The following is a 14,451-nucleotide window of genomic DNA, read 5'->3' on the forward strand; positions in this document are numbered from 1 at the left end:
AATTGTATATAGCCTTGGTGAGACCGCACCTGGAGTATTGTGTACAGTTTTAGTCTCCTTACCGAAGGAAGGATATACTCACCATAGAGGGAGGTTCACCAGACTAGTCCCTAGGATGGCGGGACTGTCTTATGAGGAGAGATTGAGGAAACTGGGCCTGAATTTTCTAGGGTTTCAAAGAATGAGAGGTGATTTCATTGAAACTTACAAAATTCTTACAGGGTGTGACAGGGTGGATGTAGACAGGATGCTTCCCCTGGCTGGTGAGTCGAGAACCAGGGGACATAGTCTCAGAATAAGGGGTAGGCCATTTAAGACTGAGATGCGGAATTTCTTCAGTCAGAGGGTGGTAATTGTTTGGAATTTTCTACTCCAGAGGGCTGTGGAGCATGATCAAGACAGAAATCGATGTCTGGATACTAATGACATCAAGGGATATGGGGATAGCGTGGGAACGTGGCGTTGAGGTAGATAATCAGCCGCGATCTAATTGAATGGCCTACTCCCGCTTCTATGTTCTATTATACTCCATCTGCCACCTTGCTGCCTACTCCTGCCTACTCAATTAACCTGTCTGTATCTCTTTGCAGCTTCGAGATGTCCTCCTCACCGCTGGCATTCCCACTGAGCTTGTATCGTCAGCAAATTTAGATACGTTACTTTGTCTCTTTGTCTAAGTCATTAATATAGACTGTAAATAGTTGAGGCCCCAACACTGATCATAGGAACATAGAAAAATTGGAGCAGGAGCAGGCCATTTGGCCCTTCGAGCCTGCTCTGCCATTCAATACAATCATGGCTGATCATCCAAACTCAGTACTCTGTTCCCACTTTCCCCCTTGATCCCTTAAGCCCCAAGAACTATATCTAACTCTTTCTTGAATATATTTAATGATTTGGCCTCAACTTCTTTCTGTGGTATAGATCTCCACAGGTTCACCACTCTCTTGGTGAAGAAATCTCTCATCTCAGTCCTAAATGGCTTACCCCTTATCCTGAGACTGTGACCCCAGGTCCTGGACTCCCCCACCATCGGGAACATCCTTCCTACATTTAGTCTGAACTATTTAGAATTTTGTAGGTTTCTATGAGATCCCCTCTCATCCTTCTAAACTATAGCAAATACAAGCCTAATTGACCCAATCTCTCTTCATACGTCAGTCCTACCATCCCAGGAATCAGTCTGGTGAACCTTCGCTGAACTCCCTCCATAGCAAGAACATCCTTCCTCAAATAAGGAGACCAAAACTGCACACAATACTCCAGATGCGGTCTCACCAAGGCCTTGTATAATTGCAGCAAGACATCCTTGCTCCTGTACTCGAATTCTCTCGCTATGAAGGCCAACATACCATTTGCCTTCTTAACTGCCTGCTGCACCTGCATGCTTACTTTCAGCAACTGGTGCACAAGGACACCCAGGTCTCGCTGCACCTCCCCCTTTCCCAATCTATCGCCATTCAGATAATAATCTGCCTTTCTGTTTTTCCCACCAAAGTGGATAACCTCACATTTATCTACATTATACTGCATCTGCCATGTATTTGCCCACTCACTCAACTTGTCCAAATCACACTGGAGCTTCCCTGCATCCTCCGCACAGCTCACACTCCCACCCAGCTTTGTGTTGTCTGCACTTGGATATATGACATTTAATTCCCTCATCTATATCATTAATATATATTGTGAATAGCTGGGGTCCTAGCACTGATTCCTGCGGTACCCCACTAGTCACTGCCTGCCACTCGGAAAAAGACCCGTTTATTCCTACTCTTTGTTTCCTGTCTGCCAACCAGTTCTCTATCCATGTCAGCACCTTATAATCCCATGTGCTTTAATTTTGCACGCTAATCTCTTATGTGGGACCTTATCGAAAGCCTACTGAAAGTCCAAATACACCACCTTCCTTCAATCATAAGGTCATAAGTTCGCTGATGATTGCACAATGTTCAGCACCATTCACGACTCCTCAGATACTGAAGCAGCTCGTGTACAAATGCAGCAAGACCTGGACAATATCCAGGCTTGTGCTGATAAGTGGCAAGTAACATTCGCACCACACAAGTGCCAGGCAATGACCATCTCCAACAAGAGAGAATATAACCATCTCCCCTTGACATTCAATGGCATTACCATCACTGAATCCCCCACTATCAACATCCTTGCAGCTATCATTGACCAGAAACTGAACTGGAGTAGCCATATAAATACTGTGGCTACAAGAGCAGGTCAGAGGCTAGGAATCTTGCAGCAAATAACTCACATCCTGACTCCCCAAAGCCTGTCCACCATTTCCAAGGCACAAGTCAGGAGTGTGATGGAATACTCTCCACTTGCCTAGATGGGTGAAGTTCCAACAACACTCAAGAAGCTCGACACCATCCAGGACAAAGCAGCCCATTTGATTGGCACCCCATTCACAAACATTCACTCCCTCCACCACTGACGCACAGTGGCAGCAGTGTGTATCATCTGCAAGATGCACTGCAGTAACATACCAAGGCTCCTTAGACAGCACCTTCCAAACCCACAACCTCTACCAACTAGAAGGACAAGGGCAGCAAATGCATGGGAACACCACCACCTACAAGTTCCCCTCCAAGTCACACACCATCCTGACTTGGAATTATAACACTGTTTCTTCACTGTCGCTGGGTCAAAATCCTGGAACTCCCTTCCTAACAGCACTGTGGGTGTACCGACCTCCCATGAACTGCAGCGGTTCAAGAAGGCAGCTCACCACCACTTTCTCAAGGACAATTAGGGATGGGCAATAAATGCTGGCCTAGCCATTGACATCCACATCCCATGAATGAATTTAAAAAAAATCCACTGGTTCTCCCTTATCTATTCTACTAGTTACATCCTCAAAAAGTTCCAGTAGAGTTGTCTTGCATGATTTCCCTTTTGTAAATCCATGTTGACTTTGTATGATGCTGTCACTGTTTTTTTTTAAGTGCTCTCCTTTCATTTCAAAAATCTTTCATTTATTCCTACTCGCTGCTTCCTGTCCATTAACCAATCCTCTATCCATGCTAATACATCACCCCCCAAATCCACAAACCCTTACCTTGTGTATTAAGCTTTTGAGTGGCACTTTATCGAATGCCTTTTGGAAATCCAAGTATACTACATCGACTGGTTTTCCCTTTATCTAACCTACTAGATGCATCCTCAAAAAACTTTTAATAAATTTATTCAACAGGTTTTCCCTTTTGTAAAACCCTGGTTGACTTGTTCTAATTATACAATGATTTTCTAAGTGTATTATTAAGACTTGCTTAATAATAGATTCCAGCACTTTCCCGACGACTGATGTCAGGCTAATTGGCCTGTAGTTCTTTGTTTTCTCCCTCCCTCCTTTCTTAAATAGCAGTGTTACATTGGCTGACTTCCAATCTACTGGGAGTGTTCCAGAATCTAGAGAAGGTTGGAAAATCAGAGCCAGCGCATCCACTATCACTGCAGCTATCTGCTTTAAAATGCTAGGTTGTAGGCTATTAGGTCCTGGGGTTTTGTCAGATTTTACTTCCTTGAGTTTCTCCTGTGCTTCTTCTCTGCTGATATTAATTACCTTAACTCACTCTTATTAGCCCCTAGTTTACCCTACCCTCTATTTCTGGTATGTAACTTGTGTCTTCTACTGTGAAGACAGACACAAAATATTTGCCCAATGTCTCTGCCATTTCTTCATTCCCCATGGTAATTTCTTCTGTCTCTGCTTCTAATGAATCAACGTTTTAGTCTCTTCCTTTTTATATACTTGTATACTTGATATTCCTGGCTAGTTTACTCTCATTCTATTTTTTCCCTTATCAACATTTTTGTGGCCTTTTGGTGGTTTCTTAAACACTCCTAATCCTCAGACTTACTACTAGTAATGTTGCAAAAACAAGTCTCTTCTTTTAATCTAACACTATCCTTAAACTCCCTAGTATGTCACAGATGGATCTTTCTTGCTGAGTTTTTGTTTTTCAATGGATTGTGTTTTTGCCAAAATTTTGAATTGTTTGTTTAAATGTTTCCCACTGTTTATTTACCACCATACCTTTTCGTCTATTTACCCAATCAACCTTAGCCAGCTCTCCCCTCATACCTCCATAAATGGCTTTGTTTAAATGCAAGGCTCTTGTTTGTGATCGGAGTATGTCGTTTTCAATCTTCATGTGAGATTCAATTATATTATGATCACTATTTGCCAGTGGATCTTTTATTATGACAGTACTAATTAACCCTGCCTCATTGCACAATACTAGATCTTAAACTGCTTTATCCCTAGTTAGTTCCACAACATATTGCTCCAGGAAACGGTCACAAAAGCATTCTACAAACTCATCTTCCAAGCCACCTTTGCCGATTTGATTGGTCCAGTCTATAAGAAGATTAAACTCACCCACTATTAGTTAATTGCCTTTGTTATAAGCTCCAAGAATTTCTTGTTTAATGCTCTGTTCAACAGTATAACTATTGTTAGGGGGCCTATAAACTTAGCCCACCAGCGTTTTCTGACCCTTGCTATGCCTAATCTTCACCCACACTGACTCTGCTTCCTGATTTTCTGAGCCAAGATCATTTCTCATTAATATCCTCATGTCATCATTTATCAGGGCTACCACTCTTCCTTTTCCATTCTGCCTGTCTTTTCGAAATATTTTGTTCCCTGGAATATTTATTTCCCCAGCCTTCGTCACCATGTAACCATGTCTCTGTAACGGCGAATAGATCGAAACCATTTATCTCTATTTGTGTCACTAGTTCACCTATCTTAATGCGGATGCTCCGTGTCTTTAGATAAAGTGACTTCTTTTTTTTTTAACTATTATTCCCTGCATGGACCTTACTTTCTGATGCACTATTACCATTAAACTCTCTACCCCTTCCTGTCCACTCAGCTTGTCTTTAACCACATCAATATACTTTTCTATTGCCTCAACTTTTATCTTTGGATTTCTAAATCTCCCTTCACCTGACCCCTCCTCTCCCTTCTGTTAGTTTAAAGCCATTTTTCCCTACTCTGCCCATATCTGCTTGTGCATTTTTATGTTTGTACACTCTATCCCTTCCTGTCACACTGAACCACTCCCTACCTTGTCCTTTCTCTTTAACTTTCCAAATCTCCCCTCACGTGAACCCTCCGCCCCATTACTTAGTTTAAAATCCTTTCTACAGCCCTAGTTATACAACCATAATAAACCCAACCACCACCACCACCACCCACCTGGGCCATGATGATATCCTGCCCTACTCATAACAACCTCCCCCTGGGGCTATAACAACCTCTCCCATCCCAGGGCCCCTATGACCACACCACCGGGCTACAGTAACCATAACCCCTGGGGTTAAAATTCAGGTTGATTAATCAGCTGATTAGTTTCTATGTTAGCGCAATGTCAGCTTGGCTCAGTGGTAGAGGTGACAGTGCTACCACTTGTGAGTTCAAGTCTCAGTCCTCAACTTGACCACATACTCTTGGCTGGCGTTTCAGTGCAACATTGAAGGAGTGCTGTGCTGTTGGAGGTGCTATCTTTTGGCTGAGACATTATCTGCCTGCCTGTTCATGTGGATGCAAACGATCCCATGGCACTATTCAAAGAAGAATGGGGGATTCTCGCAGTATCCTGGCCAACATTCCTCCCTCAACTGGAACCAGCAACATGGATTAACTGATCATTTATCTTATTGCCGTTTGTGGGACTGTGCTGTCCATAAATTGGCTGCTATGTTTGCCAACACAATAATAATGGTTGCTCTTCAAAAGTAATTTATTAGTTGTGAAGCACTTTAGGATATCTCAAGGACAAACAAAGTCCTTCCTTTAACCTGGCCGATCCCTTTAAAAGTACACTCAGATACTCCCATGTGGGGTGAGTAATCATAATCGGCACATCCGGAGATGAATTGAAGACGACTGTATCGCAAATGACCGCTGAGAGATGTCGATCTGCAGTTACTTGCAGATATCCGGCTCCTAACTCTTGGGCAGCCGTCAAGTTACCAAGGGCAGAAAAATGACGCAAAACAATTGGATTTTCTTTCTATTTTCCTACAAGATCATTTTGCATCTAACAACATATGACACTTGTTAGTGTGACTCCTAAGATGACCTCTGAGGTGACATACGGACACTGGGTGCAAGATTTTTATGTTAGATATAGCACAGGCGAAGAATCAGAAAGAAATTAAAATAAAATTATAATTTTGCACCAAAAAAATCAATTCCACCAAATATAGCTTCAATGTATTTATACTCATATCTACATTTTGGCACTGGCATTTATAAATTTCAGAATTAAAATCTTAAAACACATCTAAATTTAGGAAGAAAATTAAATTAAAAGTCCAAAAGTCACTGTGTTTTTTTTAGTTGAATTTTACCTAACTAACACATTGTATAATGAACAAAGTAAACCAACAAAGTGCAATCTCAACAAAATAGAATTGTATAAGTTCTAGAATCAAAACTACCACCTCCACATACAGAATGCTCTTCCTAGCTGCAGATCAATTTAGTTTTAGGCACAAAAGAAGTTTGTAAACAAATACTCGCTGCAAAAGGTAATGCATATTTGATTACGAAAAATATAAACCTTATATAATACCTTATTTCAGGAGAAACATTGCAATTTTATACATTGCAAGCTTTAAATTTAGTTTTTCCTAAATTTCTCCAAAAAGCACTTGATAGCATTTAATGAAACTATTTTCCCAAGCACATTGCTTTCATTGTTAACACTATTCATTCAATATACTTTTAAAGCTAAATATTTTAATTATATCATAGAATGATACAGCACAGGAGGCCATTCAGCCCATCATGCCTAAGCCAGCTCTTTGAAGGAGCTACCCAATTAATCCCACTCCCTTCTTTCCCCAAAGCCCTGCAATTTTTTCCCTTCAAATATTTATCAATTTCCCTTTTGAAAGCTACTTTTGAATCGGTTTTCGCTGCCCTTCCAGGCAGTGCATTCCAAATCATAACTCACTGTGTAAAAAAAAAGCTTTCTCACGTCACCTTTGGCTCTTTTGACAAACACTGCAAATCTGTGTCCTGTGATTACCAACACTTCTGCCACTGGAAACAGTCTTTCCTTATTTACCCTATCAAAACCCTTCATGATTTTGAACACCTCTATCAAATCTCCCAACTTTCTCTGCTCCAAGGAGAACAATCCCAACTTCTCCAGTCTCTCCACCAAACTGAAGTCCCTCCTCCCTAGTACCACTCTAATAATACCCTCTCCAAGGTTATCACCTCCTTCCTAAAATGTGGCGCCCAGATCAGGCCACAATACTCCAGCTATGGCCTGCCATAGTGTTTAAGTGGGAAATAAAATTATTCAATAACTTTTTTTTTAATAGCAAGTTAACTTTTAAAAGCACTTGTATCAAGTATCTTTCCTGGCAGGGTCATCTTCATTGGCTCACAGCATAAAAGACCATCCCTCTTCTGATTGGTTCCTAAGGAACACCTGCGTAGCATGTAAATCTGTCACATTTTCACCTGGAGCGATGCTTACAAAGACAGAGACAATACCAGCAAGTTAGTTCATTTTGACCTGGATTGCAGCAACTTAGCTACATGACACTTTCCGAGGGCTAGATAATTTAATACTCAGGGAAGACTAGATGGTAGGAGAAGCTAGACAATGGCATACAAAGAATGCTTTCATTCAAAGAATAAAGTGATCTTACCAAGACAGACAATCTGTCTTTTCTTCCATGGTATGAGCATACTAAAGCAATGCATTTTAGGAAAAGGGAAGTTCCTAGAGTTTACCATCAGTAGCAGGGCACCTCTGTCATTATGTTGTAGAGTTGCATGGTCCAATTTGTAATGATTTGTGAATACTATCAAATAGGAGAACTGAGAATTGCCCAGGAATGGGTGGAATGATTTTTAATTTATCCTCTGGGCTATTTGCAAGGCAGTTGGAATCTAAAATGCACGAAACTACTGTTTGGTCACTACCTGATAGAAAGCAAACAATGGATTTGTTCTGTAGGTTAAACATAAAGCACAATTCAATCAACATTCCAACTGAAGCAGTGAGCAGTGGGACAATAATCTTTTATCCGAATTGGCATTAAGAAAATATTTTAGATATATATTCTAGATGAATCCGAAGGACCAGTCAATAAGGGTGCCAAAAATAATAATGCTGTTCCATACCAAGGCCTTCAACTTACTGAGCCTGTTGCCTCGTAATAAGGCTTTGACTAAAGTAATCTTCAAGAGAGTTTGGAATTGCAGCTTCCAATCAGTTCAAATAGAGGTACCATTACTCTTGCAAAACTAATCTAAAATTCTAGTTTGAGTCAATAAAGAGCATAATTTCCAGATGGTTTGTAGTAACTTAGTGAAATGTAACCTATTAGAGGACACTCAGCATGGATTTTGAAATGAGACATTATACTTAGTTAACTGACCAACCTTTTTCCAAAGAATTACTTAAACAACAAATGGTAGTAATGCAATTGGTGTTGCATTTTGGCAGGAAGAATGAGAAGAGGAAAGATGAACTAAATTAGACAATTTTCAAGGGGTGAAGGAAAAGATCTGAGGGTTTACATACACAAATCTTTGAAAAAGGCAGGATAAATCAATAAGGCTGTTAAAAAGCATATGGAATCCTAGACTTTCTAAATACTGACATAGAGCACAAAAGCAAAGAAGTCATGCTAAACCTTCATAAACCACTGGTGAGGCCTCAGCTGAACTACTGTGTCCAATTCTGGGCATCATAGGCTTACAGAGGGTAACATGTGGAAGGCCAGCCAGGAGCGCACTAGAATAATCAAGTCTAGAGGCAACGAAGGCATGGATGAAGATTTCAGCAAATGAGCTGAGGCAGGAATGGAGTTGGGCAATACAACAGGTTAAATAGGCAGTTTTAGTAATGGTATGGATGTACTGTCAAAAGCACACCTCAGGGTCAAACATGACATCAAGATTGCTAACAGTCTGCAGCCTCAGATAGTTGCTAGGGAGAGTAATGGAGTCTGCGGCTCGGGAATGGAGTTTGTGACGGGGACTGAAGACTCTAGCTTTTGTCTTCCCAGTATTTAGTTGGGAGGAAATTTTTGCTCTTTCAGTACAGGGACAGAGACAGTGGAAGAGTTGAGAGAGGTGCTGGTGAGGTAGAGCTGGTGTTGTCAGCATACAAGTGGAATCTGATGCTGGGTTTCAGATGATGTTGCCAAACAGCAGCATGTAGATGAGAAATAGGAGGGGGCCAAGGATAGATTCTTGGGGAACACCAGAGGCAATGGTGCAGGAATGGTAAGAGAAGCCACTATGAGTGATACTCTCGCTATGATTAGATAGATAAGAATGGAACCAGGCAAGTACGGTCGCACCCAGCTAAACAATGGTGGAGAATGATGCGGTCAACCGTGTCAAAGGCTGCAGACAGGTCGAGAAGGACAAGGAGGGACAGGTTAGCTTTGTCACATTCACATAGGGTTTTATTTGTCTTTGATAAAGCCGTTTCAGTACCGTGACGGGCCGCAAACCTAATTGGAGGAATTCAAGCATGAAGTCCTGGGAATCCAAATGGAACAAGCCATCCGAAAATAATGGTGAGGTAGCAGAGCACAACCCCAATTATCTTTCTGCATTTGTCACCTCAAGATCTGCCCAAAAATGAACAGGGAGGAGTTGGAAAGTTTAAGCCTACAGGTTTTACAAAGGCTTTGTAATACGCTTCACTGCTATATTTATGATTATCATGATAGGAGCACATTTTGTTAAATCTTCAGACATTATTTGCAAAATTTCACATGAAAACTTATAAAATCATTCATTGGTGAAGGAAACAAGCAAATGGATGAGGAAATGTTAACTGCAGAAACTATACAAGACTATTAACATCTCTTACCTCAACCTATTCTGGGGCAAAGCCTTAGAATCAACAGCAAACATCTTGCAAATAAAAACGATGACTGGGGCCGTCTCATCACTTTTGCATTCTAGAAATGCTGAATGTATAAAAGAGAAAAATGATAGTTGTTACTGCTTCAATAAATTAAAGGCTTGTGAAGTCAAAGTCTGGGGGAGAAAATACAAGTGAAACAGCTCTTCATCCCTAAGGTACAAGACTGTAGTTTGTAGAATGGGATGTGATTTTCTTCCCTGCAATTGTAAATTGCAGTCTCTGACAAGCTATCAGAAAATTACTTTATACAATAATTGTTACATTTTATGCTGACTTTCTCTTTTAAATGACACATACTAAGATACAAATCTACAGTTTTAAAATAGATTTTAATATCTTGCAAATCAGTTCTCACTCGAAGTAGAAGAACAATCTAATTGCTGTCTTAATGCACAATCCACAAGAGCACAGTTGTCCAAATAAGTGAAATAGAGATAAAACAGAGAGTCTGTGTTACATCAAGAACTGCAGCCTATTTTAAAATCAAGCATAAAGCAGCCGGTCAATTGCTGAACTCAGCAAGATTGGTTCACTCATTAAAAACAGACCAGTTCTTAGTACAGTTCCCTATGCAATATTTGGTCATCCTCCAGTGCACAATCAGATCAAGAGAAAAAATGCACACAGGACCTTTCTAAGAAACAATACAGCTCAGAAGTAGTTACTCAGTAATCCAAAAAGCTACCAATCAATTTTATGGTATATAGTTCAAAACTTAGGAGATCACATAAATATTCTGGCTTGGCCTTTGGAGTCGCCTTGACCTCTGATGCATTCATTTTTTTCATATTTTATTTTAAAGCCTTGGGAATAAACACTAGGGGATGAGAAAAACCAACTGAAAGAACAATTTTTACCGACCCACATCTGGAGTACTAAGCTTAGAGAAAAGGAAGGACAAACAAGGATGGAACAATTATTTTGCAATACACTGAGTTGTTGAAAAAGAATGAACTGTCAAAGATATCAAGTTTAGATTCATTTTAAGGTTTAGAAGTTTGAAAAATGAATCTAATCAGGGCAAAGAAATAGTAGAGGCCATATCAGAAATGTTCATCTGAACATCCCCACTTTAAACTAATATACAATAAAACTGATGAGGACCCACCTTAACTGGAGCCCTATCCAACAAGTCCCCTCCCATAAACTATGCAACACAACCCTACAGAGCAAGGGATGAGCTGATACCAATTAGAGCACAAACCACACTGATCAACAGTTGCACAGAAGGAGACCCCCAAGCCAAAAAACAAAGCAAAGTTGGAATAGCTTCTCTGCACCCTCTGCTACCCCAACTCACACTCGGGATGTTGAATGCATTAAACATGCACCACTATGCCATTAATATACCCACAACACTTGACAACAATCTGTATAATATGATGCCTTACTGTAGAAAGATTTCCAACATTTCTTCACAGCGGCACGCGTTAAAAACAGTTAGAAAACCACAAAGAAAAAGACCCAGCTGTCAATGGTTGGATGCCAGAGAGGGCAATGAAGTGTTTGGAAAAGAGGGGAATTCTATGTTTGAGATGATTACAGAGATAGGGAGGAGCAAGGCCATGGAGGGATTCAAACACAAGGATGAGAATTGCAAATTACTTTGCTTAGAATGGCAACCAATGCAGCATAGTGAGGACAGGGATGATGGGCAGCAGGACTTGGTGCAGGATCAGATACAGGCAGTAGCTGATGAGTTGAAATAAGTGCTGCGTTGTGGATATTTGCTACGCCAATATAAAAAACAACACACAATTCATCTGTTGAAATTTAAAAGAATGATCAGACCTGGGCTGTAACTGAATCACAGAAGTGTTACCGTGCAGAAGGAGGCCATTCGGCCCATCGCATCTGCACCAGCTCTCTGAAAGAGCAACTCCCTCAGTTCCATTCCCCTGCTTTGTCCCCATAATCCTGTACCTTCTTTCTTTTTATATAACGGTCTAATTTGAATGCTTCAATTGAACTGGCCTCCACCACGTTCTCAGGCAGCGCATTCCAGACCTTAACCACTCGCTGTTGAAAAAGTTTTTCTTCATATCACTTTTGCTTCTTTTACCAAATACTTTAAATCTGTGCCCTCTTGTTCTTGATCCTTTCACGAGTGGCAACAGTTTCCCGCTATCTACTCTGTCCAGACCCCTCATGATTTTGAATATCTCTATCAAATCACCTCTCGGCCTTCTCTTCTACAAGGAAAAGAGTCCTAACCTCCAATCTATCTTCATAACTGAAATTCCTCATCCCTGGAATCATTCTCGTGAATCTTTTCTGTACTCCCTCCAATGCCCTCATGTCTTTCCTCTCAAATAGACGCCCAGAACTGGACGCAATACTCCAGCTGAGGCCAAACTAGTGTCTTGTACAACTTCAACATAACCTCCTTGATCTTATACTCAATGCCCCTGTTAATAAAGCCCGGGATACTATATGCTTTATTAACCGCTCTCTCAAATTGTCCTGCCACCTTCAATGACTTATGCACAAATACACCGTGCTCCTGCACCCCCTTTAGAATTGTACCATTTATTTTATATTGTCTCTCCATGTTCTTCCTACCAAAATGAATCACTTCACATTTCTCTGCATTGAACTTCACCTGCCACTTGTCTGCCCATTCCACCTACTGACAAAGAACAACAAACAGTACAGCACAGGAACAGGCCATTTGGCCCTCCAAGCCTGCTCCGATCTTGATGCCTGCCTAAACTAAAACCTTCTGCAATTCCGGGGACCGTATCCCTCTATTCCCATCCTATTCATGTATTTGTCAAGATGCCTCTTAAACGTCGCTTTCGTACCTGCTTCCACCACCTCCCCCGGCAGCAAGTTCCAGGCACTCACCAACCTCTGTGTAAAGAACTTGCCTCGCACATCCCCTCTAAACTTAGCCCCTCGCACCTTAAACCTATGTCCCCTAGTAGCTGACTCTTCCACCCTGGGAAAAAGCTTCTGACTATCCACTCTGTCCATGCCGCTGATAACTTTGTAAACCTCGATCATGTCGACCCTCCACCTCCGTCGTTCCAGTGAAAATAATCCGAGTTTTTCCAACCTCTCCTCATAGCTTATGCCCTTCAGACCAGGCAACAGCCTGGTAAACCTCTCCTGTACCCTCTCCAAAGCCTCCACGTCCTTCTGGTAGTGTGGCGACCAGAATTGCACGCAATATTTTAAGTGTGGCCTAAAGTTCTGTACAGCTGCAGCATGACTTGCCAATTTTTATACTCTATGCCCCGACCAATGAAGGCAAGCATGCCGTATGCCTTCTTGACTACCTTATCCACCTGCATTACCACTTTCAGTGACCTGGGCACCTGTACGCCCAGATCTCTCTGCCTGTCAATACTCCTAAGGGTTCTGCCATTTACTGTATACTGCATTAGACCTTCCAAAATGCATTGCCTCACATTTGTCTGGATTAAACTCCATCTGCCATTTCTCCGCCCAAGTCTCCAACTGTATCCTGCTGTATCCTCTGACAATCCTCATCACTATCCGCAACTCCACCAACCTTTGTGTTGTCCGCAAACTTACTAATCAGAACAACTACATTTTCCTCCAAATCATTTATATATACTACAAACAGCAAAGGTCCCAGCACTGATCCCTGCGGAACACCACTAGTCACATCCCTCCATTCAGAAAAGCACCCTTCCACCGCTACCCTCTGTCTTCTATGACTGAGCCACTATGACAGGGCAAGTGTGGGGCAGCAGCCAAGTTGCTATCTGGATGAAGTGCCGTACTGAGATTATAATGATGGAGATGTGCACTTGACTAAAGGTAATTACTATGGGCAACAGAATACCTTGACATCCAGTTCAAGGTTCACCTTGCATGCCCAATGATAATCTCATGTTAAACGCACACTACAGCAGATACTGTGGCCCATGTAGCTATACTGACAAGTGTGCTGTTTAGAGTACAACAGGCATTGGATTCAATACTTCACTAGACAGCAACTGGCTGAGGTGAACGACAAGAGCAGGAAAAGACGGTCATTCGTTTAAGGTGGCACACAAGGCAAGGCATACTGTGAGTTGCAAAAGAAACAATGAATTGGATCTACAATCCCAGGCACAACTCGCCCAGACTGACTGACAAGCCACGAGACTGAGGGTGAGGCTCAGGGTAAGAAAATAGGCTGTGGTAAAGCTGCACCAATTCCTTAGAGAAGATCTCTGAACACAGAATCACAGAATCTTACAGCACAGACCATTCACCCTGACGTGCCTGTGCCAGCTCTTTCAAAGAGCTTTCCAACTTAGTCCCACAAACTGACATTTTCCCCATTACCCTGCAAACTAGTCCTCTTCAAGTGCATGTCCAATTGTCTTTTGAAGGGTCCTCTGGAATCTGCTTCCACCACTCTTTCAAGTAGCGTATTCCAGATCTCTATTCTCTTCTTTCCCCATGGAATTTAGAAATTATATCAAAAAATTGTACACAGACTTATTTCAGAACACTTTTCACAGTTGATTGATATTTTTAATCAAAAAGATATTTTAAA

At 41.5% G+C, this 14,451-nt stretch overlaps 1 protein-coding gene across 1 annotated transcript in view; it reads right to left on the bottom strand.

Annotated features, from left to right (window-relative positions):
- Nucleotides 1-14,451, bottom strand: part of efl1 (elongation factor like GTPase 1) — a 348,427-nt gene that overhangs the window by 232,091 nt on the left and 101,885 nt on the right. The window contains exon 12 of the mRNA XM_068017730.1: nt 9,879-9,978. Coding sequence (XP_067873831.1) covers nt 9,879-9,978 — 100 coding nt within the window. The remainder of the gene's footprint in view (nt 1-9,878; nt 9,979-14,451) is intronic.

This window comes from Heterodontus francisci, chromosome 38, assembly GCF_036365525.1.
Source record: "Heterodontus francisci isolate sHetFra1 chromosome 38, sHetFra1.hap1, whole genome shotgun sequence".
Taxonomy (NCBI): Eukaryota; Metazoa; Chordata; class Chondrichthyes; order Heterodontiformes; family Heterodontidae; genus Heterodontus; species Heterodontus francisci.